This window comes from Ammospiza nelsoni, chromosome 3 (genome assembly GCF_027579445.1).
Source record: "Ammospiza nelsoni isolate bAmmNel1 chromosome 3, bAmmNel1.pri, whole genome shotgun sequence".
NCBI lineage: Eukaryota > Metazoa > Chordata > Aves > Passeriformes > Passerellidae > Ammospiza > Ammospiza nelsoni.
The window spans coordinates 69911328-69933707 of record NC_080635.1 but is presented as its reverse complement, the minus strand read 5'-3'; the positions used below and the strand labels follow the sequence as shown (position 1 = coordinate 69933707).

The 22380-nt window shown below is 35.7% G+C and overlaps 1 protein-coding gene across 4 annotated transcripts in view; it reads left to right on the top strand.

The window, feature by feature from the left end:
- ARMC2 (armadillo repeat containing 2) overlaps positions 1–22380 on the top strand; it is a 69622-nt gene that overhangs the window by 4777 nt on the left and 42465 nt on the right. For all 4 annotated transcript variants that reach the window (XM_059468018.1, XM_059468017.1, XM_059468020.1 and 1 more), the window contains exons 5-9: positions 1330–1501; positions 2680–2890; positions 15253–15323; positions 19037–19129; positions 21931–22109. In XM_059468018.1, the coding sequence (XP_059324001.1) occupies positions 1330–1501; positions 2680–2890; positions 15253–15323; positions 19037–19129; positions 21931–22109 (726 nt within the window). The remainder of the gene's footprint in view (positions 1–1329; positions 1502–2679; positions 2891–15252; positions 15324–19036; positions 19130–21930; positions 22110–22380) is intronic.

Below are 22380 nucleotides of genomic sequence, written 5' to 3'. Positions count from 1 at the left end.
TGAAGGGAGCTAGGTTGCTTTTTATTTGGCTTACATTTCTATAAAATGTCATGATTGTAGTTTTATTTCTAAACAGATAGAGGTCCTTTAAGAACCACTTTTCTCCCTCTGTGAAAGCTGTGAATTGTTTTCAATTTATAAGTGTATCTGCTCTTTCACAGTTTTTTTTTATATTTGGTCTTTAAATATAAGATAAAGTCACGACTATTTGTTTAGTACCAAAGATAACAGAGCTTGCTATAGCAATTAAGTGTGCTTGCTGAATACATTGCTTTTTCCAGACAGAAACCTTTAGGAAATTCTTTAGGAAATTAGAGGAAATAACCAAGAAAATTTATATTTAGTAATTTGGATAAGGGGTTGTATTTACATGAATCAAGTTTAAAAATTCTGAGCATACTTCTATTTAGATTAAGTATATCTACATTTGGATTTAAGAACTGTTTGGATTTAACTGGTGTTAAATTTTTATGTGTTTTGTCAGAGTGGAAAAAAAATTAGAGTAAACTACAGACCCATGCAAAACCTGCTTTTTTTTTTTTTGCTTTATCAATGGATATAAGTTAATACACTGTAAATTAAGAGTCCGTATTAATTATGATGGTTGTAAGTAGTCAGTCTCACCTGCTGGCTCTTTAATACTATGGAGAGCTCTGAAGTATTGGCTGGAGACTTTTTAGTGGATTCTTTATTTTAAGGAAATTGGTATTGATATTAGAGGTCAGTACTTTATGTAGGTCAGGGGCACAACAAGTGCTTGACACTAGAGATTCAGGGACTTGTTCACCTCCTCTAAGATGCAAGACACTGACATAAAACTAGGACTTTCATGTTTCTGGATCTGCATGATTTGTCTCAGTGTGACAGAAAGTAGTACATGTGATGTGAACATATTTGGAGTACTTTGGAGATACTGTTTTAATGTTCAAAAGCAAATCAAAGAACAGATGTATCTCTAGAATTGTTAGCAATAGTCATTGGCACAATATTTTCTTTGATAAATAAGCTTGCTGCAGATGTAGTTAAATGAGTACTTACGAGGACTAAATAATCCTGAGTTCTACTCAAGCTAGGTTTTGTTTTCTGCACTCCTGAATGTTGGCTTTTTGTGATAATAATGGTATAGATATCTGGTTTGTTTGGTGGAATGGTATCAGTAGATTCAGGATATGAAAATTTCTTAATGAGCAAGCCAGTGTAACTTCTGCTTTATTTTGAACTTAGCCCTTTGTTGGAAGTTGTGTGGGTTTGGTTTTTTTTATTTTTTACTTAAATGAAAATTAAATTATCTGTGCTTTTGTTTAAAAGTCTTCTTTATTTTTGTCACAGAAACCAGTAGTAATCATTTCTGAAAAAAAAGATGAAGTTTCTTCTGTTTTCCATCCAACACCTCCTGCTGATGCTGCAGAGCTTAGAAAAGTCAGCAGAGCTTGCAAAGGCTTATTTAGAGCAACTTCTCTGAAAAATTTATTTTCTGCTAAGGTGGTTCCTCTGGATCAGAGTAAGAATGTTTTGATACATACTATTTGCTATAAAGATTACTGCATGATGGGTTTTAATATTGGTAATTACACGAATTATTAATACATTAAAGGATTTGTGTGTCCTTTCAGTGTGAATTCTGGAAGTATTTAAATGGGTTTAAGGCAGTTTTGAAACTCTGGTTTCCCAAAATGATGCTGGCTTGCACTACTGAAAATGAGTTGAAAACTGCTCAGGTGCCTCTTCTTCCTGTAGGTTTCCAAGTAATGGAATTTTACTGAAAGTTGTCATCAGTGAGTAAAATTAACCTTAAATGCTGATATGCTTGAAGAGATAATGAGATGCCATCATGTAAGGAGATTCCCTGATGGATTATTGAGCCTAAAAGGAGGAATAAAAAGGAATTATATGTCTTGACAGGCCTCCAACTGCATCGTATTTGTTGTTATGAGTTTCATTAGTGTAGGTTTAATAAAGTTCACCAAATGTGGGATTTAAAAGTAATTTTCCTGAAGATGGGAAATGGCGTCTTGGCTTCATGCATGTTGGCTTATAATGAAGTGTGCTGGGACTTTGTCTTTATTTCAGAAGATTGATTTATAATGACAGTTCTTACATTGTCCAGAATTGTTACTTTTCGTTATAAACTGAATATTTCACTTTTTACGTACTAAAGTTTACTTCATTTTTATGTATTTATTCTATAAATATACCTTTATATAATGTGTCACTTCATATAGCCTTAATAAGCTGATGTTACTAATTGAAGAAGTTGAGAAGCTGGTGTATTTGTAACCTGCCTTGGACTCTTCCCTTTTGGTATCATGCAAATGTTATGTGAGGGGTTTTATTTGTGGAGGTTCTTCTTGTATGTACATAGAAGCTACAGGATTAACAGCTATCTTTTTCCTGAGTTCCTTCATAATATTCAGCTCCTGAAATACAATGACTTTTTTTCACCAGGTACAATCCACCTATTTGCAAAAGGGAAATCATGGAGATGAAATATTAAAACTTCAAACACAACCCCAAAAGACTTTAAGAAATACTGTTCATAAGAAGACACTGACTACCTTACTCCTAATAGTCTTAAGCTTTCTCAGCTTTTAAATTGATACAAGCAAATTTTGATAATGTAACACGACAAGCAGCAATTAATAACACTTGAACATAATGTGTTCTCTTTGACTGTTTCAGATGAAATGAAACTTGATTTTGAAGAGCCAGCTATGATGATGAATAGTCTTGACAGAAGTAATAATAACTGCTTAGCAGAACAAAAGTTGTACACATCATTTAATGATGAGAGTAGACAATTAATTTGTAATGAACATACCAGCAGATCAGGAAGTGAAGACTCCATGGAAGGGACACCAGGAAACTTTTCACTTCAGCTGCAAGGAGAAAGGTCAGCATTGGTCAAGTATGGTAATGTGCATCTTCCAGGATACTCAATTGTGCAATATGAAAATGCTTAAAATTAATGGTATCTGATGATAACATTACATGTGCTTCAAAATGAAACTGTGTTTAGATTATTAGAAAAATTTACGTTTCTTCTTTTAGGAAGTTTCGACATTCAAAAGACTAATTTGTAAAATCTTGGTGGTAGAAATTTATTTGATATGATTGTTTGATCATTAACATTTCAAAACCAAGTCTTCTAGTCACTGTTTGTAAAATCCTCAAGTTTAAATTTAATGTGCTTGCTTTTGTAGTTTACTCCTGTTGTTTTAAGGTGCTATGCCATCTTCACTTAGCTTGACAGATGAGTAGAGCCATGCTTTCAGTTCAGGTATGTGATCATACACCAAAACCAGGCTAAAACTCTTTAGCAATAGAAGCAGAATTTTTTTTGTGACTTTTAATTTTTAGTTCTTTTTTTTTTTTTGCATGACCAAGTAGGTGTAAGGGATTAATGAGACTCACATGCCTGCAGTCTGTTTTTACTGGACCTGGAATATCATATCCATTCTTTAATTCATAATCAACTATTTTGTTTTTCTTTTCATTTAGATGTGAATTCTTGCACAGGGAGCAGTAGCCCTGTGGCACTGTGGGTAGTTGGTGTATCAGTTGCTGCATTAGCAGTCACATGAACAGCTGTTTTGTGCTAATAACATTGACAGATCTGGCAGTCTCAGCAACAAAGAATGAAAAACACTTTATTTTCAAAACACATCCTTGTAAAACTTGTTCACTATTAAAAAGACATATTTGCCAGTACGTATCTTCTTTCTAGCATGTTTGTATGTTTAGGGAAAAGCTATTTCTCTGGATATTCTTAAGCACCTTTGATATTAAGACTCTGTTCTTAATTTTATAAAATGAAAGGCTTTTCATTTACTAACTTGATGATAGCACTGAATAGTTTAAGAGAATGTTGTCCATTGAGGCTCTTACAGTAAATGATACATAACAGAGCTATCATAGGACTCTTTTATATTAAACTGTAAGCAGGATTTTAAAAAAAGACAGATTCTAAAAGAATGAAGATTTGTTGTAGCAAAGAAAAAACTCCATGAGTGTGGAGGAAGAATGAGAAAATAAGAGTAGAGATGAAAAATGTTAGTGAAAAAAAAGAAAAGTTAAGGACCAAAGAGAATACTTTACTGCAATATAATTTTCTTTCTTTAAAATCAGTGATCTAATAACTTCTTAGATAAAGACTAGTTGGATTATCATACTACATCAATTACTGTAGTTGCATTTTATTTAATAAAGGTGTGGCGTGAAGTACTTCAGTGTTGCAGTGGAGATGGATAGTTGCTTTTGTGGAATATGCATCCTGCTGTTCAGTTCTGCTTTCTGTTTGGGTTGCTGTTTTGGTTGATGGTGTCCAAATGCCTCTGACAGGAAAGAGTCAGTTGATACTTTTGCTAATTCAAAAGAATCACTTTCTTTCTCAGTCATAATTTTAAAACTTGCATGTATAATTGAACAGCTAACCCATTAGGCATGCTTCCTGTCTGTTCAAAATTGTACACTTCTCCTTCTAAGAACAAGAGCTCTGCAAATTTTTGGTTTTGCATTTTTGTTACTGATGCTTTTTGCAACCATGAGTTTCATACATCAGTTAAATTAGATCTCAAATTACTGGCCTTAACATAATACAAAAAATTGCTTTCCAGTATTGTTCTGACTAGTTCTCTCCAAAATGGTAGAAAAATATAACATTCCTCCATCTGTCTGTGTTGGATGCAAGATGTGTGTTTTTAAATAGCCCATTTTTACCTCTCCTGTGAGTTCTTTTCTGTGTACTCAAGTCAGAGCTGGTTTTTGCCAATGCTTAGGAAGTGAAGCTTCCTGACACCATTTAGGTGCTCATTTGGCTTAGAGCACCATGTATATCTGCAGTGCTGCAAGATGCACAAGTATAATACAAAATGCTTTCCCTTTAGCCACAGACAAAGGTCTCTCATCTGGATCAGCCCAAGCAGTTCAGGCCATCATGTGATGGGATGGGTGTGGATAATCTCAGCTGCTCTCATACATTTTATCTTCTTGCTAAGACCAAAGAGCACATTGGTCCAGTGTTTGTGTATGATACTCCACAAGTCAGGCAGACCTTGTTCTGTGTGCTTGGGTGAGTTCAGAGATGTCATTCTTCATCTGACGTGGCAGTTGAAAGGTACCACAAACCTCGCCTTCCGTATAGTTTGTTGAGTTTGGTCTTCATGATAGTTGTATGTAAAAGGCTCCAGAACCATAGAGGGGCCATTGCAGTGAGAGATTTGGCATTCTTTCTCAGTAGAACATGTTTTTTAGATGATTGTAAGGTTAGATTGCATCTGGTTCTGTATCATAAATACTTGAGGTATCTTGTATAGGGTTACAAGGTATTTTCTATTTAAAGTACATTGCATTCAGGAGTAACAGGATGAAAGCTTAAAGGAATGTCAAATCTTTTATTATCTAGTGTCCTGTCATTTTCTATATGAAGCAGGTGTCAGCCTCAATTCTGTATTGCAGTGACTTAAAACCCTTAAAGGAATTAAGCAAGGGGATTGTAGATGTAGTACACTTCATACAGGGGGAAGCATGGGTATCCTACTCCCCTTTCCCTACAGTTCCTGTACATGTCCTGAAATAACTTTCCTAATTAAACCTTTTTTCTGCTAATGAGGAAACAGTAGAGCATGACAAAATAGCATGGCAGATTCCTGCCATTAGTGCTATTATATTTATTTTAAAGACAAGGGAGGTATTCTATTCCAGCAAGAGACTTGATCACTTTCTGTCTCACATTCTTTTGTTGTCCCACAGACTGAAGAACAGAATGAGCAGTGTTAATGAAATCACAACTGCCTTGTAAAGGTACTGGGGGAAAAAAAGAAAATGACCTTTTGAGGGAAAAAACCATTTGCCATTTTGTTTGCAATACTGTTTTCCGAATAACATTCCAGATGTAATAGAATAGGTATATTAATTGAAGCAGATTGAATTTATTGACATGTTGCCTCAGGAAAGCTAGGAACAATTTCTGGCAATCATAAGGAAGCTCAGTTTTGTTTACATCTTCCTCTAACCATTGTGCCTTGCCATCTATTGTGATTGCTATAAAAGTGAAATTTCTAAAATGTTTTCTGCATTCATATATTTCAAGAGTAGTGTCAACAGGGATGGCAGATTTGCTGATGAAGAGCAACAGTTTCCTGGGTGTGAAAGAATGATGATTTTTTTTTTCCTACTCCAATTTCTCAATATTCTGAAAGCTTAGATGTCATTCCAGAACTTCTTAAAAGCAGAGGTGCCTTGGGTGAGGAAGAGTTGGGAGGCAAACAGTTCATTCCCAAGTGGCTTGTTCTTTTTTAATAAGCGAGTTTTATAAAGAGCTACAAAAGGATTAGCAGGTACTGTAAAGGAGATATACTGTGCTCTGTTTTCTCTCACCATTTCTCTCTTTATTGAATGCCTGTTTTACAGTATCCTTGAAATATATTCTTCTTCCATGAGAATAGTTTCTCCTTCTTGTGCTTTTTTTAGAGTTTTGGAATATTTCAATAGAAAATGATAAAAGCAAAGGATTAAATGATAAAGTGAATCATATATTCATAGAATAGGGTGGGTCGGAGGGACCGCTGGAAATTACTTCTCTCTGGTTGCTTAAACTACCTTCACATCTGTGCTCAAAATATACATTCTTTTTCTCCTCAAAGAAGAGGATTTCCACAGAGGAGAGAAATTTTTTTTCTTGAGGGAAACACCCATTCTGTTTTGTTCTGGATTATGTTTCTGAAATGATATGGTGTGGCTATTGGTTTGAAGTATGGTGTAGCTGACTCTCCAGATTTTTTTCAGTATTTTTATATTTTTATATTTTTTAAAATTATGTATATTGACAACTTTTGGAATTCTCATAAAGACAGGGAAACAGGAAATCAACATGCTCCCAATTAATCTTTATCTATTGCTGCCTCAGTTCCACTGCCTATTTGGATAACTGATTTTGAGTGGTGGGAAATCCTTCATAGGTGAAGCTTTCTACAATGTTTTCCAGATTGTGACACCTACCCTTTCAGGAAGGTGCCTGGTTTGGTATAGGGTTAAGGGATACTGAGAGAACACTGGGGAAGAAGAATTCTTTATTTCTGAACATGTTACAGACTTCTAAAGAAAAGGGCAAGAGGTAACTTTTATCTCTAGTCTCTTAGATCACGAAAGAGACAGTGAAGTTTAGGCCCCTTTTTACCCTGTACTCTAAAGAGTCTTTCCACTCTAGCACTTAGATTCAGGTCAATATAATTGGTCTCCAGATCTGGGAGATCTAGGTCTTGAGAGTCCTTAATACCAATTGAATTGCAATTCTGGAATGGGAAAGTGTGCCATGCAAAGGGTAGAGAAGAAATGTCAGTTCAGTCTAGGTAGACCTGTAGTAACAATGGATTTAAATTTATTTTCTGTTTAGAAATGCAGTGTGTATTCAAGATTCAAGTTAGGAAGATGATGAGGGTGTGGTTTTCAGACTCAAATATATTTAGGCTAATGTTGTAGATATTTTTTATGGTTAGAATTAGACTGTCAGTTGTCTGGTTGCCTAAAGATACTCTGCCCAAATAGATACTGTTAATATTTTCAATATTAGACAGAATATGCAAAGACTATGAAGAATAAAAAGGATAAGGATTGAAGTTTTTCATCAACCTTGATTATTATTTAAGTCATACTGTTTAACATGTGCATGAGGTTCTCCATCAACAGCCTGGGTAAATAAGAAATGCTGTATTTTTTATCGCTGGAGTTGTCATAAGAAATGAGTGAGCTATTCCCATGATTGTGTTTACAGGATTGTTATTTACTCATCTTTAGGATGACTCAGAGAGTTGGTCTATTTGTCAATATATTTTTACAAATTATGTTGTCTTTCTACTAGTTATATTTTCTCATATCAGTGGTATCAGTTATGCACTTGATTATAGTTTTCACTCCCTTTGTTTCTTTCATTTTCTTGTTATGTTCCTTATAACCCTCTGCAGTTCCTGAAATAATTTCAGGACATCTATATTACCAGGTTTTAAATTATTTTCATGCTTTTGAGAAGTTTTGTGGATGAGAAGTAAAACTGACTCAAATTGTGTGTAATTGGCTTAATACTTTATTTTATATCTCTTTTAGCTGTCTGCCAGTAATTTTGTCTCCATTGTTTTTTTGAAAAAGAAAATAGTATTTAAAAATTGAGCTATTATACTGGTTTTTTTTTTTTTCTTTGAGGCTTATTTCCAGATTCTGTTTATCTGTCTTGTTTGTCCCTCAGATGACATCACAGAATGGAAGATTCTGTGGTAACTGAGTAAAATAGGGACAGATTCTCTTAAGTGGCTCAGTGAAGGTCAATTCTTTGTCTAAAAGGATAGAGTGCTTTTCAAGTGCTAAGTTATGGTCAGGAAGGAATCAGTTAGTTTGCAATAAAAAACATATTCCTTACTATTCAAATAATGAAAGGCAATACCAGAAACTAATTCTGATGTCCTTCTGGCAACATGAAATATCTGGATAGTATAATGAAATTGGAATAAAGGGATTAATGAGAAATGCAAATGTTAATTGGTGTGTGGAAAAATTAATTTCTGTGAGAGTAAATGAAAAAACTAAATACTAATTTTTCTCATTTTGCCAAAAGCTAAAAACACTTCCTACTAGTTGCTTTGGCAAAAATACTGGAATGTTGTTTATACTTCCTTTCAAAGTCTACAGGGCAATGTCTTGTTGTTAACATCAGTAATTTTGGTTTAGAGTTAGAGCTCTAGTTTCTTGATCACTAAACACGTACAGCAGTGGAATCATGGTAGCAGGGGATTGTGTTCTGAAACAGTGGCTCCAGAACTTTAGCACAAAAGCATTGTGTAAATGAACCTGCTCTGAGAAGATCCATAGCAGTTTCACTTGCTGCAGCTCCACATCTGACTCCTCCCCTTCTTCACCTTGGGCCCCTTGCACCGCTTTGTCCCTTGCTGCTGACTCAGGATTTGCTCCATTGTCCTTAGTACCCTAATTCCCAGGATCACCATTAGCTCCTTTAACTTTCCCTGGAGCTGCTGTTGTTCTTTTGGAGACAGCTGCTGAGATAGGCTGTGCCCTGATAAACTTGCTCTAGAGCCCTACGTATCTTTGCATGGTGCTCCACAGTGCTCCTGCCAAGAGATCTCTTGGGCTGTTCATGAGACCACAGTTCTGAATAATTTTTTTTAAAGTGCTGACAGTCAGTAGGTAAAGAACCCATTGGCTGATATACCAGAGGGTTGTCCAGAGGAGCCTCAGCAGGCTGGAGAAATGGTTTGACAGGAACATGATGCAGTTTAACAAAGACAAGTGCAAAGTCCTGCATCTGGGCATGAACAACCCCGGGCACTGTTATATACTGGGAGCGATCCAGCTGGGAGGCAGCTTTGCAGAAAAACACCTAGAGGTCCTGATGTACAAGTTCAGGATAAAAGCTCAGGATGGGAGAGACCTCAGAAGATGATCTGGCCTGATCTTTTGTGGAAAAGAGAGTAGATGAGATTTTCCAGCAAGCTGTTCATTTGTGTCTTGAAAACCTCCACTACACCTTTGCTGCTGGGACCAGCTCCAGGCTCCCCAATGCAATAGAGATGTTGAAATTACTGGAGGGAATCCAGCTGCTAAAATGTGAAGGAATCTTTTGTATAAGGAAAGGCTGAGAGATCTGGAACTGTTTACCGTGGAGAAGAGAAGGCTTGGCAGGAGTTTTTATCAAGATCATTCAATACATGGAGGGAGGGTTAGGGTGCATTGTAGCACCATCATTGACTGTGGGACAAGAGCTCTTCTCCCCCATGGCAAGCACTCAAAACAGGAAAAACTATTTACCTGTGATGGTTCTTTTTAAGGATTTATTGGTTGTATATACTTCCACAACACCTCCTTCCAGCTTTTCCCTATGTAGTCCATACAGAATTGTGAAACTTCGGTTGAAAGAGAAGCACTCAGCTGCTTAAATAGCCAAATGATCTTTACCAATATAAGGCATGCCATCCTGGACAGTGCTAGCAATAAACCCAGATTACAGTGTAAATGTGTAGTCACACTCTGAATATACAGGTGAGTAAAATCTCAAATAACATTATTTCTAAATGGCCTGTCTGTTTATGGATTATCCAGTCATGGGAACCAAACTCTGAACGAGTCTGGAAGAACACCTTTGTGCCTAGTAGTCATTTTGATACATCTGGCTTGCCTGGATGGGCCCCCAAAATCTGCTTAGCATTGCTTGAAATCTGTTCTTCCTTACACTTAGTAAAATGTCTTGATTTTTGGGTGTAGATACACCATGTCTGGCTTTCCAATGCACACAATGTATGTTGGTAAAATGAGATGTTCAGTGCTTGCATTTATGTATAAACAGTCTGCATCTGCTGCAGTGCCTGCACTGTTTTTAGAGCTTTGTGAAAAGTTAGAAGTTGCTCTCCTAGACTTTTGCAGACCTGAAAACATTGATATGTCATGGATCCAAAATAATTTTGTAAAAATTTCAGCCACATTTTTGGCTTTTAAATAAACTAGAAAAAGGAATTTTGTGGGAGCTGAAGGGGATGTAATGAAGGAAAATACAGTGGGGAGAAACTGAATGACTCTGAGGAGAAAGTGGAAGAAAAAAGATTTGTTTACCTTATCAAAATAAAGACCAAATATAAAAGGGCTCTAAGGTTAAACAAACTATCTGGAGCTTAGATTTGCTTCTGAGGAAGTAACTTGAAGATAAGAATGGTGGTTCTATAGATATAGAAAGGGCTCTGCAGTTACAGATGTGTAGAAATCATGTACCCATAATTAGAGTTTTTCGGCTTAATAAAAAGGGCATGTTTAAAAATGGAAAAGAAATCTGTTTCCAGACATCAGATTGTGTCTACAGTCTAGGGTTTTCTTACAGCATTTACTCAGGGCATGCTATGCACAGTCTGTGTGTTAGTAGCTCTATGCCTTTTTAAGAATCTGTTCAGGTTCTAGTTTACATGGGATATTCCCAATTCCTGTCTCTACTTTAGGAGAGAGTCCATAGATCTATTTTGCATGGGTACAAAAGGAGAGGCTCATAACATCTGGATGAGCAAACTTGTGTGAGGCCTTGGCACTTGCAGAAGGAGATACTATGGTGCTTATGATGTTTTCCATCCCTGCTGTCCTAATTTTTTTCTCATTCCCCTTTATTCCTGCTCTTCCCTTTGAAAAGTAACCTGTATATTTTTCATTCTTTATTACGCTATCTCAATTACTGTGCTCCTCTGTTCTTCTCCCACTTTGTTATCTAGTTTTGCCTCCCAAAGCTGTGAGGATATATAAGATGTTACAGGATGCTTTGAGGAGGATACAGGATACTGTGAGGAGAGGGTAATGTCAAGAGGGAATGTCTTGAAGCTGGACAATTCAGAAAAGATGGTCATGTTCTCTTTTTGTTCTAGTTGAGCTTTGCTACCTTGCTGACCACAGGTGCTTGATAGATACAATTCTGTAGAGAAGCATTAACTTGTTAGTGTTAGACCATATGTCCTTCTTAACTGGTAACTAAATAATCAGGGGTACCAGCCATACATCTCTACCAATAATTAATTAAACAAAGGAGTGAGCCTCTGGCTTGGTGTCTATCTCCAGTGTCATAGGTTATATCAATACAATGAAACTATTTTTAATTACCTTCCTATTTTTAATACACACAGGTAGTCTGCTTATCTGTGCCCTGTGCTCAGGCATTTGTCAAGGAAAATATCACCTTTCCTGGGCCAAAATTGTAGCAGGGGTGATGGTAAGGGTCTAAATCTGTGGGATAGTGTGAGACAAAATTCAGGCCCAATGCCTGGATTTTGGGTAGGGAGGTAGTCAGATTCTCAGATGTTTAAGGTGCAGTATGAGGAAGGAGCCTAAGCACTGTTCCTTCATTGGGACCTTACTTTCACATTTGTGATTCAAACCTTGCTGTTGTGTGCAGCTTCTTTGGAGATTACTAGTTCAATTCTTTGCCTCTGGGATATAGTTCATAGAAATGTAGTTTTCCCTGGAATACCATGGAAGGGTGAGAGTTTGCAGGTGTACTATAAGCAAGAGGCTCAAGGCAAGAACAAGCAAGTAAATTTCTAAACATGCAGAATTGCTTCATAAATGCAACTTTCACTTAATTATCCATTCTTTCACCAGAGGAAAATACTGAACACGTGTTGGGTCTGAGCAGTGGGCTGCTGCTGAGCAGCACTCCACAGCATCAGTCCTGTCTCTCCAACTGCAGCCTGGCACCGGTAGGCTTAGGGTGGGCAAGGTGTTTTGCGGGGACATAACCAGGACAGCTAGACAAAAGGGATTCCATAGTGTATGATGTCTGCTCAGCAGTGAAAGTTAAGACAAAAGAAGTGAGGGGGTGTTTATTATTATGAGGTTTGTCCTCCAGAGCAATCAGTGCATGCTCAAGCCCTACTTCCTTGGAAATGGCTGGACATTGCTTTTGGTGGGAAGTTGAGCATAAATCTTTTGTTTTTCTTTCCTTCTGCAAGTGGCCTTTGCTTTTGTTTTATTAAACTGTTTTTGTCTTGGCCCGTGGGTTTTTCGCCATCTTGTTTCTACCCTTGGTCCTGCTGAGGGGGGGAGTGAAAAGAGTGGTGTGATTGGGCACCTGACATCTGTCCTAGGTCAACCCACCTCACCACACTACTCCAGTACTGGCTCACTATCTTTTTGGAAGTCCTCACACTCTGTGTACATTTAAGAGAGCAGTGTTCTTCATTGATGCTACTGTTATTTCTTTTATATGAGAAGGACAAAAATGATCCAGTTGCCAAGTTCCTTTTCTTCTGTAAATCATCAGAGCCTCTGTCAGTTGATTTCTTGATGAGGCCCTTATCAGACGATCAGATTTCTGCCAATTGACTTTGTTTCCAAGGCAACCACTCTCTTGACAAGCCAATTCCCTTCAATAGTAGGTGACTTATTTTTTATAATAGGTTGATCATATTTTAACTGCATTGTTCTTAATAAGGTACTTCTATTTAAATTTCAATCCTAAATGAAAATGCAAAGATAACAAACCAAAAGGCTGTGTAACTAAAATGAAGTTGACAGAGTGGTAAAGACACGTAAAGGGATTTTATAATCTCTCACCGAATTCCTAAATTGTACATATTCCCTAAAGATAAGCCTGCCCATGAACCATTCCCAATTATATAGGTATTCAGTGTATTCATTTTCTGAAAATAATGGAAGTTTGGGTGACTTATGAGGATGTTTCCCAAAAGCATACATGGTTCTACTGCTGGTATTCACAGAACAATTTGCTTTCCTACTAATTTAAGTCTCTAAACTGGTGATACTGGTGTTGATACTGGTGTTTAAAAAACAACAGATTCCAGCCCAACTTCTTTTCATGCACAATTGACATGATCTTACTCTACATCTCACACATGTGGTGTTTCTCTCTGGTAAGTTAACTCATCCTTTGCTTCAGTGGCTTTTTATATTAATTTGCTTTTGCTTCCAACAAAACTCATAGGATTGTCTTTGTTGAGTTTCTTGGATTCACCCTGGATTTACCTTTTCAGGGAAGAGGCACAGAGAGGATATAGTTACAAAACACTTTCTCTGAGGAAAGCAAATTCTAACATCTGTATTCATATAGGCATGTAGTATCATCATGCCTACACACACAATTCTGAAGGTACTGATTTCTGAAGGTAGCTATGTTTACTATACGGTGACTGAAGTTTTTCTCTTGCTTATCTAGTATGTTTTCAAGTTGTAGTCTTGATTTCACAGATGGCTGAAACTTGTAGAAATGTTTCTGAAACTTTTAAAGTTTGTAGGACCAGGCATTCACAGAAATGGAATCAAATTTTTATTTCTACCAATACATTGAACTGTCTGTAATGTGTGCACTAAGCTCCTTCTTTCTTAGACATGTCAGACAATTTTAGAGACGCAAACACTTGCCTTTTGTATTTTATAAAGTAGTGCTTCCTCAGAGGAGTAGAAATTGCTATATGTGAGTTGAAATAATTTCAAGATAGTTTGTGTAAGCATTTGGATTTTGGAGCACTTAAATCCTCATGCTGTAAAAATAAAGCACTGTTCATTCTTAGCCATAATGAAGCAACTGGTCCTCTGTGATGTGATTGCTTGGGAAATTTCTCACTGACCACAGTGAGCTATCCAGTCCTTTTTGCAGGGAACTGATCTTGCAAGAGCTTTGTCTTTTATTTTGTCTCCATCTGCTGATAGGATAACTTACATCTTCTGTCTGGACTGACAGACAGGATTTAGGCACCAATCCAGCAAACTACTTAAACAACAGTTTAGTTTTAAGCCTTAGAATAACTAAATTACTTGGTTAAAAAAAAATGAAGTAACATTGCTAGCACACTACTGTCATCTTTAGAATGGAGTTCGGGAGATTAGGTTATATTGGTACATGAACTTTAAATGGAATAAGAAGTGTTAAATTAAACATACATTGAGAATAGAAAACATAGATTAAGACTTTCCTCTTTAGTACAGGAGAAAAGATTCCAGTTTGATAGCAGGGAGTCTACATCTTGTATATTTCGTTTAGATCAGTGCTGCTTGAGTGTGTAGCTAGGCAAACTATTTATTTATAATAAATAAATAAATTTATTATAGATGTATGTAGTAGTTTCCTCTGTCCAAAGAAAGACTGACCATAAAATCAGCAGGAATTATGGCATTACTTTGTAAAACAATAGAAATGGCAACATACCTGTTGTTGTACTGACAGAACTAGTAATCACTACACAGTTATCAATAATTCACTGGCACACCCAGAAATTCTAATATATGCTTTAAAGGTGTTTGTTTCTTTGAAAGATCTTCTCGTTAAATATTATAAAAGCAATAATCCTGTCAGAAAAAAAAAAACCTGTCCTTGTGAATGGATGAACTTATATTTTTAAGGTAATTGAGTTTTATATTAATTTAATGAAGCTGATGGTAAAATAGAAATCGTCTCTTTCTGAATTTAGTTTGGTTCATCTTTCATTTTATTGAGCTAGCAGAAGTGCTTCGTTTTTGTGTTCCATAATGGTGACCTCTTGTGGTGTGAATATGTCAGTATTTCTGAAGGAGCTTTCTGTAATACATATGGGCGGAGGTTGTATTTACATGTAACTTTTAATGAACAGCTAACTTACTAACTTAGTAAAATAACATCATCTTTTCCAATTAGTTATTAATATGCATAACTCAATGCATGTGAAAGAGCAAGCATTTTGAGCACAATTTTCTGGTAATGCTTTTGTGTGTTCATACTGCATCTTTTAGTGACCAGATAGAAGAGCCTGGCAAAAAGTCATCACAGCTGAGGACTTCAGGCCAGAAGAGAAGAGTAACAGGTACAAGGGATTTCATCTCCATTCAAAAAATGTGAAATGCAGTCAAATAGAATTAATGTAATTCTTGTGATTTGCCAGTTTTGTTCTTTATTATTCACTGAACAATATTTTTTGGTTTTCTAGATATATTGGATTTTCTTACTGTTCTTAGTGAAGAGAAACAATATTCAAGAGATCTTCACTCTAAATATCTCTTGGTATTTTCTATTTGCTTTTCCCATATCTAGGCTTAAGAATCTGCCAATCCATTAATACCTTATTTGCCCATCACTTTTTGTAATCTGTCACAGTTGCACAGAAACTAATAAAATTATGCCAGCCTGTATTATCTGAAGAAACAGATTTTGGATTGCTCTGTAGGGATGTATTTTGCTAATTTTACATAACAGACTTTAATAATATTTCCTCATAGCTGGCGCATTTCATACATCACAAGTGCATATTTGAGAGTCTGGTATGGAAACCTGAACTTTCTACTGTGCTGTTATTGTGCTTTATTACTATTTTTCTGGAAATGAGAAATTCTATTATTCTAGATCATTCTGGCAAAAGGTGTACTGTGCTCTGCTCTTATTTCTTTCTGAGGAGCAGAGAGTAATTACCATGTCATGCAAGTTAGTACACTTACAAGCCTTTTAATTTGTTTGTGCTATTTTACTGGTGTTACTGAAAATATAAAGTGTGTTTTTAGGATTGTTTCTTTTTAAGTCTACATTTTTAACATTATGTAGCTTCCTTAGTTTGTGCCTGCTTCATCTTTTGTCCCACAGTAAAGAAGGGGATGGCACCAAGAATTCTCCATCATTTCTTCTCTACAATGGGATTCTGGGTGGAGTGTTCACTTACAAATTATTTCTATTTTCTGATATGAATTGTGTTTATGCTTTGACATTTTAGACAGGAGGTAGACTGTTTTAATATTGATCTATTCGTGGCCACTCAGTATTCAGTGCAAAGGCTAAACATTATAAGTCAGGCAGTACTCAGCTTTTCAAAGCTCAGTGTTGCTAAGGCTCTTGTATTTACATGCTAAAAACAGCAACCAATAAATGTAGACTGATTAGTGATTTTTTTTTTGACCAGAATGCAAAGCAGCAGTTAAGACCTATGAAAAACGGAGACAACCAACTTGAACTTGCTGCATTTTTTTGCCTTGACTATTTTTTCTGTTGAATTGTGGTTTGCTCTGTTAGAAAGTTCTGGACAGCTTCTGCAATATTTTAAATGTAGCTAGTACCCTAACTTTTCATCAGCAGCTTAAAAAATCTCCGAGGACTGAGACACGATTTAGTAATGTTGCTTTACTTTAGAGTCGTGTATTGTCTGGTCATTCTCACTTGTTTAGTAAAAGCTGATTATCTTCTTTTTTATTTAGGTATAAGAGATAATTAAATTTAGATATAAGGGATACCTTATTTAGATATAAGGTATAATTATTTTTTTTAATTATGCCATTATGACTTTCAGTTTGCTGTATTCTTCTGATGAACAAGTGAAGCAGAGCAGTACAAAAAAGCATCTGTTCTTTTCATTCTGAACTGAAAATTAAATGGATTTGGTAATTTTTTTTAAAGTGAGAAGTTTGTCTCTATCTGCAAATGCATGCCCCAAGTTTTCTATTTCTTGACTAATGAAGTTAAGTATATGTGTAGTTAAAAAGTCAGTTCCATCTTTCAGTTTAGGAGAGGAAGCTACAGATAGAAAATAAAAGAAATAATTGAGTCAACATGTGGGTTTTGTGGCAGGAAGGAAGTGTGCACACTACTGTAGTGTTCTTATTTCAGCTGTACTTTTACATTATCCAGAGCAGAATTTTCACTTCATTGCAAACACTGCATAGTGTTTTATGAATTATGCCACTCATCAATTTAAATAAGATGGTCAGCTCATTTGATCTTGAAAATAAAAATGCCATGCAAAATAATAAGAAGAATAATATTTGCTAATAATATGCACTTTTATATATAATATGTATATATCAAATATAGTGTATTACTTTTTAATCTTTTGAAATAGGTATATTTGATAGATTAATTGTGTGTAAGATGTAGGTAGACAGTTAATATAGACCAAACAACTAGTCTTTTGGTTATTTTCTAAAGAGCAAGTTTTTAAAATACGAAGTTTTAAATTGTTTTACTGTTCCAAGTAATGCCAGTAGGCAGTCACTGTTTTAAGGTCTGAGATACTGTTCTTGTGATGCAAACCTCTTATTATTGGTGTTCTCAGGTAGTATAGTAGTTTTTGTGTTCCTTCATATTTCTGTTAGGAATTCACATTGTCCTTTAAATGCAAGAGCTAGTAATGAACAACAGGAGACATTTTCAGACAAATCCATGACTTAAAGAAATGTGTATAATCCAGTCTTAATGGCTTTCTTATTTAGTAGAGTTGTGTGGCTTTTATTTCCCTATTTAAAAAACCTCAAAGTAAAAACAAATCAACAAACCAGACCCTGTTTTTATAACAACTTTGCTTGCCTGCAAGATAAAGAGCTTAACCCAATATTGAACTCCAAACATATGCCTACATGCACCCTGTAAGCAACTGTTAGATCCTTGACATCTTGAGTTTCACAGAAGCTCTGGCTCTCTATCTGTAGTGGCCCAATGGCCAAGGCCAGAATTTTGTCTCTTCACAAAGTACTAGGTGGAGGTGTAAAGGATGTTCAGCATGTCAGAATAATTCCCACTGCTACTGCATCCATATGAAAGTGAATCCTTGATTTCATTTTTTAATAAACTGTGTTTTCACCATCTTCCTTGTCCAATCTGAAAACAGATCCATGCTCCCAGTCTTGTTCCCAGAAAAATTCTAGTCCACTGGTTTTCAGGTCTGCCAACTTTTGCCTTGATGTCTGTGATACAATTTTTTTGGTATTTTCTTTTTGAAGCCAAGTAAAAAAAGCTTAAATATTTTTTAAAACTCCCTTTGTGAAGTAAACAAGGTTTCTGATAATGGAAAGTAGCTTTTCCTGAGTCACAGGGGTATTTGGCTGAGAGCAGCCAAGAACAGTGGGAGTTGGTTTTCTTCAAGATTTCTGACATGTTTTTTTGGAGGCAAAATATCTTTCACATATCTGTAGTTTACTACTCATTTCAGGGGTTGCCGTGTTACAAACTGCTGAATGCAATGAAGAATAGGAATAAACATACATTTTATAAAAGTTTAGTCTTGAAGTTTGCAAAACTAATTGCATGAAGTAGTTAGAATTGCTAACAGGATGTAATAACTAACAGGACTTTTTCCTGACTGACCAGTCAGTTAATCAAGCTTAGTGTTATATCATGCATATGTACTAGATAAAATTCTGCAATCCTAGAGGATTGTCTCTAATATACATTTATTTTGAACAAATAATAAGCTGTCACGTGAACACAGAGCTGAGAAGTAGTAGGACACTTTGATGTTTAGGTAGTCATTACCCTCCAATTCAGTGATCAAATGAACCATTAATGTCAGCAAACAAAAGCTTTACAATACAGCTTTACTTATCAAACCACTTATCCATCTAGTTTTGTTTGAAATGTTCGTTTTTGAGAACATGTAAATAGAAAGAAAATCTTTAATTCATAGAATAACCCAGAATATAGCTAAATGTGACATTTTTAGATTTTTTTCTGACTAATGAATAAAGTATTTGTAGTTATTTATTATTGTAGAAAATGAAACCTTCACTGAATGTGTGCTTTTGTTTTGAATGTATTTTGAAGGCTTAACAGATGAAACAAGAATAAATGAATGGGAAGAGGAAGATTTCTTTTGGCATACAAGGATTCTACCAATTCTGCGTGAAATGGAAAAAAGTGGGTAACACTGCTCTGAAAGGGTGTTTTCTGTACTGCTTCTTGCAGGAAGCATGGGACTCATTTTTGTTTACTACAAAATAATAACAGTAATTGGAGTATGTGGCCTTTTATGCTTCCATATGTTCAGTGACTTCACAGTGTAAAACTGGCCTGGGCAGTCTAGGTGGCCCTGCTTGAGCACAGGGGTTGTACCAGATGACTTTCAGAGGTCATTTCTAACTTCACCCATTCTGTGATCCTGTAAAAAACCCCAGAACTGGTTTAGTGTGAACCTTGTCGGATTAATTACCTTATTTTAGACAACATAGCTCTGCAAGCTTAGCAGTCAGCGTTGAGCTAATAATTTTAAGAATAAGTACTGCACAATTCACTGCTTTAACCATAGACTGTATTGAAGGTCTCAATCCATTTTAAAAAACTAAGGAAATCTTAATGAAAATTTCCACTTGTGACTAAAGTGTTAGATGTGCCAGAAAAGTATGTAATGAGTCAGAATACTGAAGCAAAATTGAGTAAATTAAGTATAGTTTGAAAGGTTAAACTCTGGAATCTATTTTGCATTGAAAAAGTTGTTCAGTTGCCTTCTGTAGACACTGTATTTATTTGAATGATGAGAATATAGAAAGTAGATTTGTTTTTACAAGTAATTCTGTTTTACAGGATCTTTAGCAGTGTTTGTGATAGCATGATACAGGTTAGAACTTTTTTTGCACAATTTTACAGATGTTCATGAGTATGAAACACCTGTACACTGCTAAGCGATTCCCAATATTTGTAATTGTTTTAAAAAGACAGGATTCTCATTCCCACGTCTGTCACTGATGTATAGAAAACAGTGATCAGGAAATTTGAAAACAACTATGTAACTTCACATTTTCCTTGCTTAATGCCAAGATTGTCAAATATCAGCCACTGAGTTACAGTCTTGCATGGTGAGGTGTTCTTTATTTGTAAGCAAAATAAAATTTAGAGGTAAAATCTAATCATGTCTTTCCCTTGTCATGAATGTAGCTAAGGAAAATCGTTTTCATGCCCCTGTTCCTCAGTCTTCACTTGATTTGGTTAGTGTATTGGGGTTTTTCTAGCTTTTATAAGAACCTGATTATGGCCTATTTTATCTAATAATAGATGACATTATCTAATGATACCTTCTCACCAGCTGATTGAATGTAGTACTACATATATATACATTCAGACCTGAGTTTTGCTACTTCTTGAATATTAACACAAATTGTAACTGAATTGCATCATTGCCTCCTGCAACTGTGTGATATATTGCTTTCTTTAGACTGTTTACTGCATAATTCTTATGAATATTAGAATTCCATAATTGAGATGCTTTGAGTGGGTCTGTTGGTAATTTAATATTTTTTAATTTTGTATACAGTCATTTGCTTTGTACCTTTTAGCTAATTCCCTGCACATGAACCTAGGTCACATTTATTTCATATATTAATAGAGAAGCCTTTTTCTTCACCTTCCTGATGCAGAAGTATTTGCAGAAGCCTTTCCATGCAAAAATAAATCTGGAATCAACCTGGAACTTATTTATTGCCTAAATTCTTCTGAATATGATGTGCTTGAGTTGTTTATAATGTGACAAAAAAAACCCCTAAAGTCTCTTTTTCTAGAGGAACAAATAATTAATTTTGTTACCTTCCAATACTCAGGAGGTTAAGCTTTAAAATGCCCCATGGGATGAGTGATGAATAATTTTTGTTGTTAATTTTGATGAAATGGAGTGTAAGACCTTTCAGTTTTGGTTCCTTGCCACTCCTGTTTAACAGCTTACTGAAGCAGAGCATTTAGAACCATGCTAAATTTTGTGAAATTTTCTTCATGATGGGAGTAGAAATGGAATAGTCATTGCTGTTCCTTGAGTGTGATGATTGCAAATTGAGAGCTTCCAGGCACTTCTCATTCTGAGAGATCAGTCCTTGAATCTGCCTACAGGGTAGGGGCCTCAGACATGTTTCATCGAAAGTGCTTTGCCTCCTTGAATATGACTTTATTTCAGCTGTGAAGTGCACCCTGAGTAAATGCAGAGATTATACAGCCAGTTCATGTGGATTTACATGGGGCTTTGTAAGTCTCACCTTATGGACTTGGCAAATGTAAGAAAATCTTTAAAAAAATCTAACTTCAATTTTAAAAATAGACAAGACTTCTCCTTTTCTCTGTAAACATATTCATGATTCCATTGTGTTGAGATGCAGTTTTTGCAATTCTGTTTTATTTTTGTATATTTTAAACAGAGTCTCAGGGACTTGACTGAGGAACTAGATCAGTTTTTTGTCAATAGGATAACATTCCACTCAAATATGTCTTGCCCCTCTACATTAAACAGTTCTAGCAAGTTTTTACATTCACTTTTTTTAATCCCAGCAAGGTTTGACATATAAAGTCAGGTATATGGGGAGAAAAATGCTCATTAATGACCCCTTTTACACATCTAATGTTCGGTGGAGTGCTCTAAAGAATGTTCTCAGAGACACAGTTTCCTGGTAGAAATTTGGTCAATCTGATTATTAAGCATCAAAGATGAATTTCATTTTAGCTGTAGGTATTATTTTGGCTCAATGATTTCTCAGCTTGAGTCTCCTTTTTTTGACAAAGCAGAATAAAATTATTTCTGGGTATCACATTAGCGTGTGAAGACATTTATTTGGTGTCTCATTTTTGTTGTTGTGCAACCTGTTACTTATTTTGTTCTTCTGTGTCTTCATGTATTGAGATGCTCTGGATAAAGTGGCACTGATAATTAGGTTTTTTTTCTCTCCTTTCCTACACCCTTCAAGGAGAAGACAATATAGAACACCTTTGTCTAGCTTGTACCAAGCTCCATCAAGCATTGGGTGATGGAAATATGCTTGGAAAAAGATTTAAAAGAAGAAACATCCTTCTGAAGACGTTATATAAACTTGTAGACATTGATTCAGATCCACTTTCCCTGAAGCTGGCAAAGATTATTCTGGCTGTAAGTGTTTTGAAATGCTCTTTGGTAAAATGCAAAGCTCAAAATCATGAATTGCAACTTGCATTTAATTTTTCATTTCATACTTGTAAACTGTGTCTAAACTAACTCTTTCCTAAGTACAGTTTGCTTCCTCAGGGATACTAGTCAGCTGTCCATCTACATCAGCACTTGTAGCTTATTTTCTGTAGAGAAGTTACATCTGGGGGAGGAAGGAGGGGCACAAAATAGAATAGTTGGTGTATGGTGGCAGGAATATTGTATAGGCATGGAA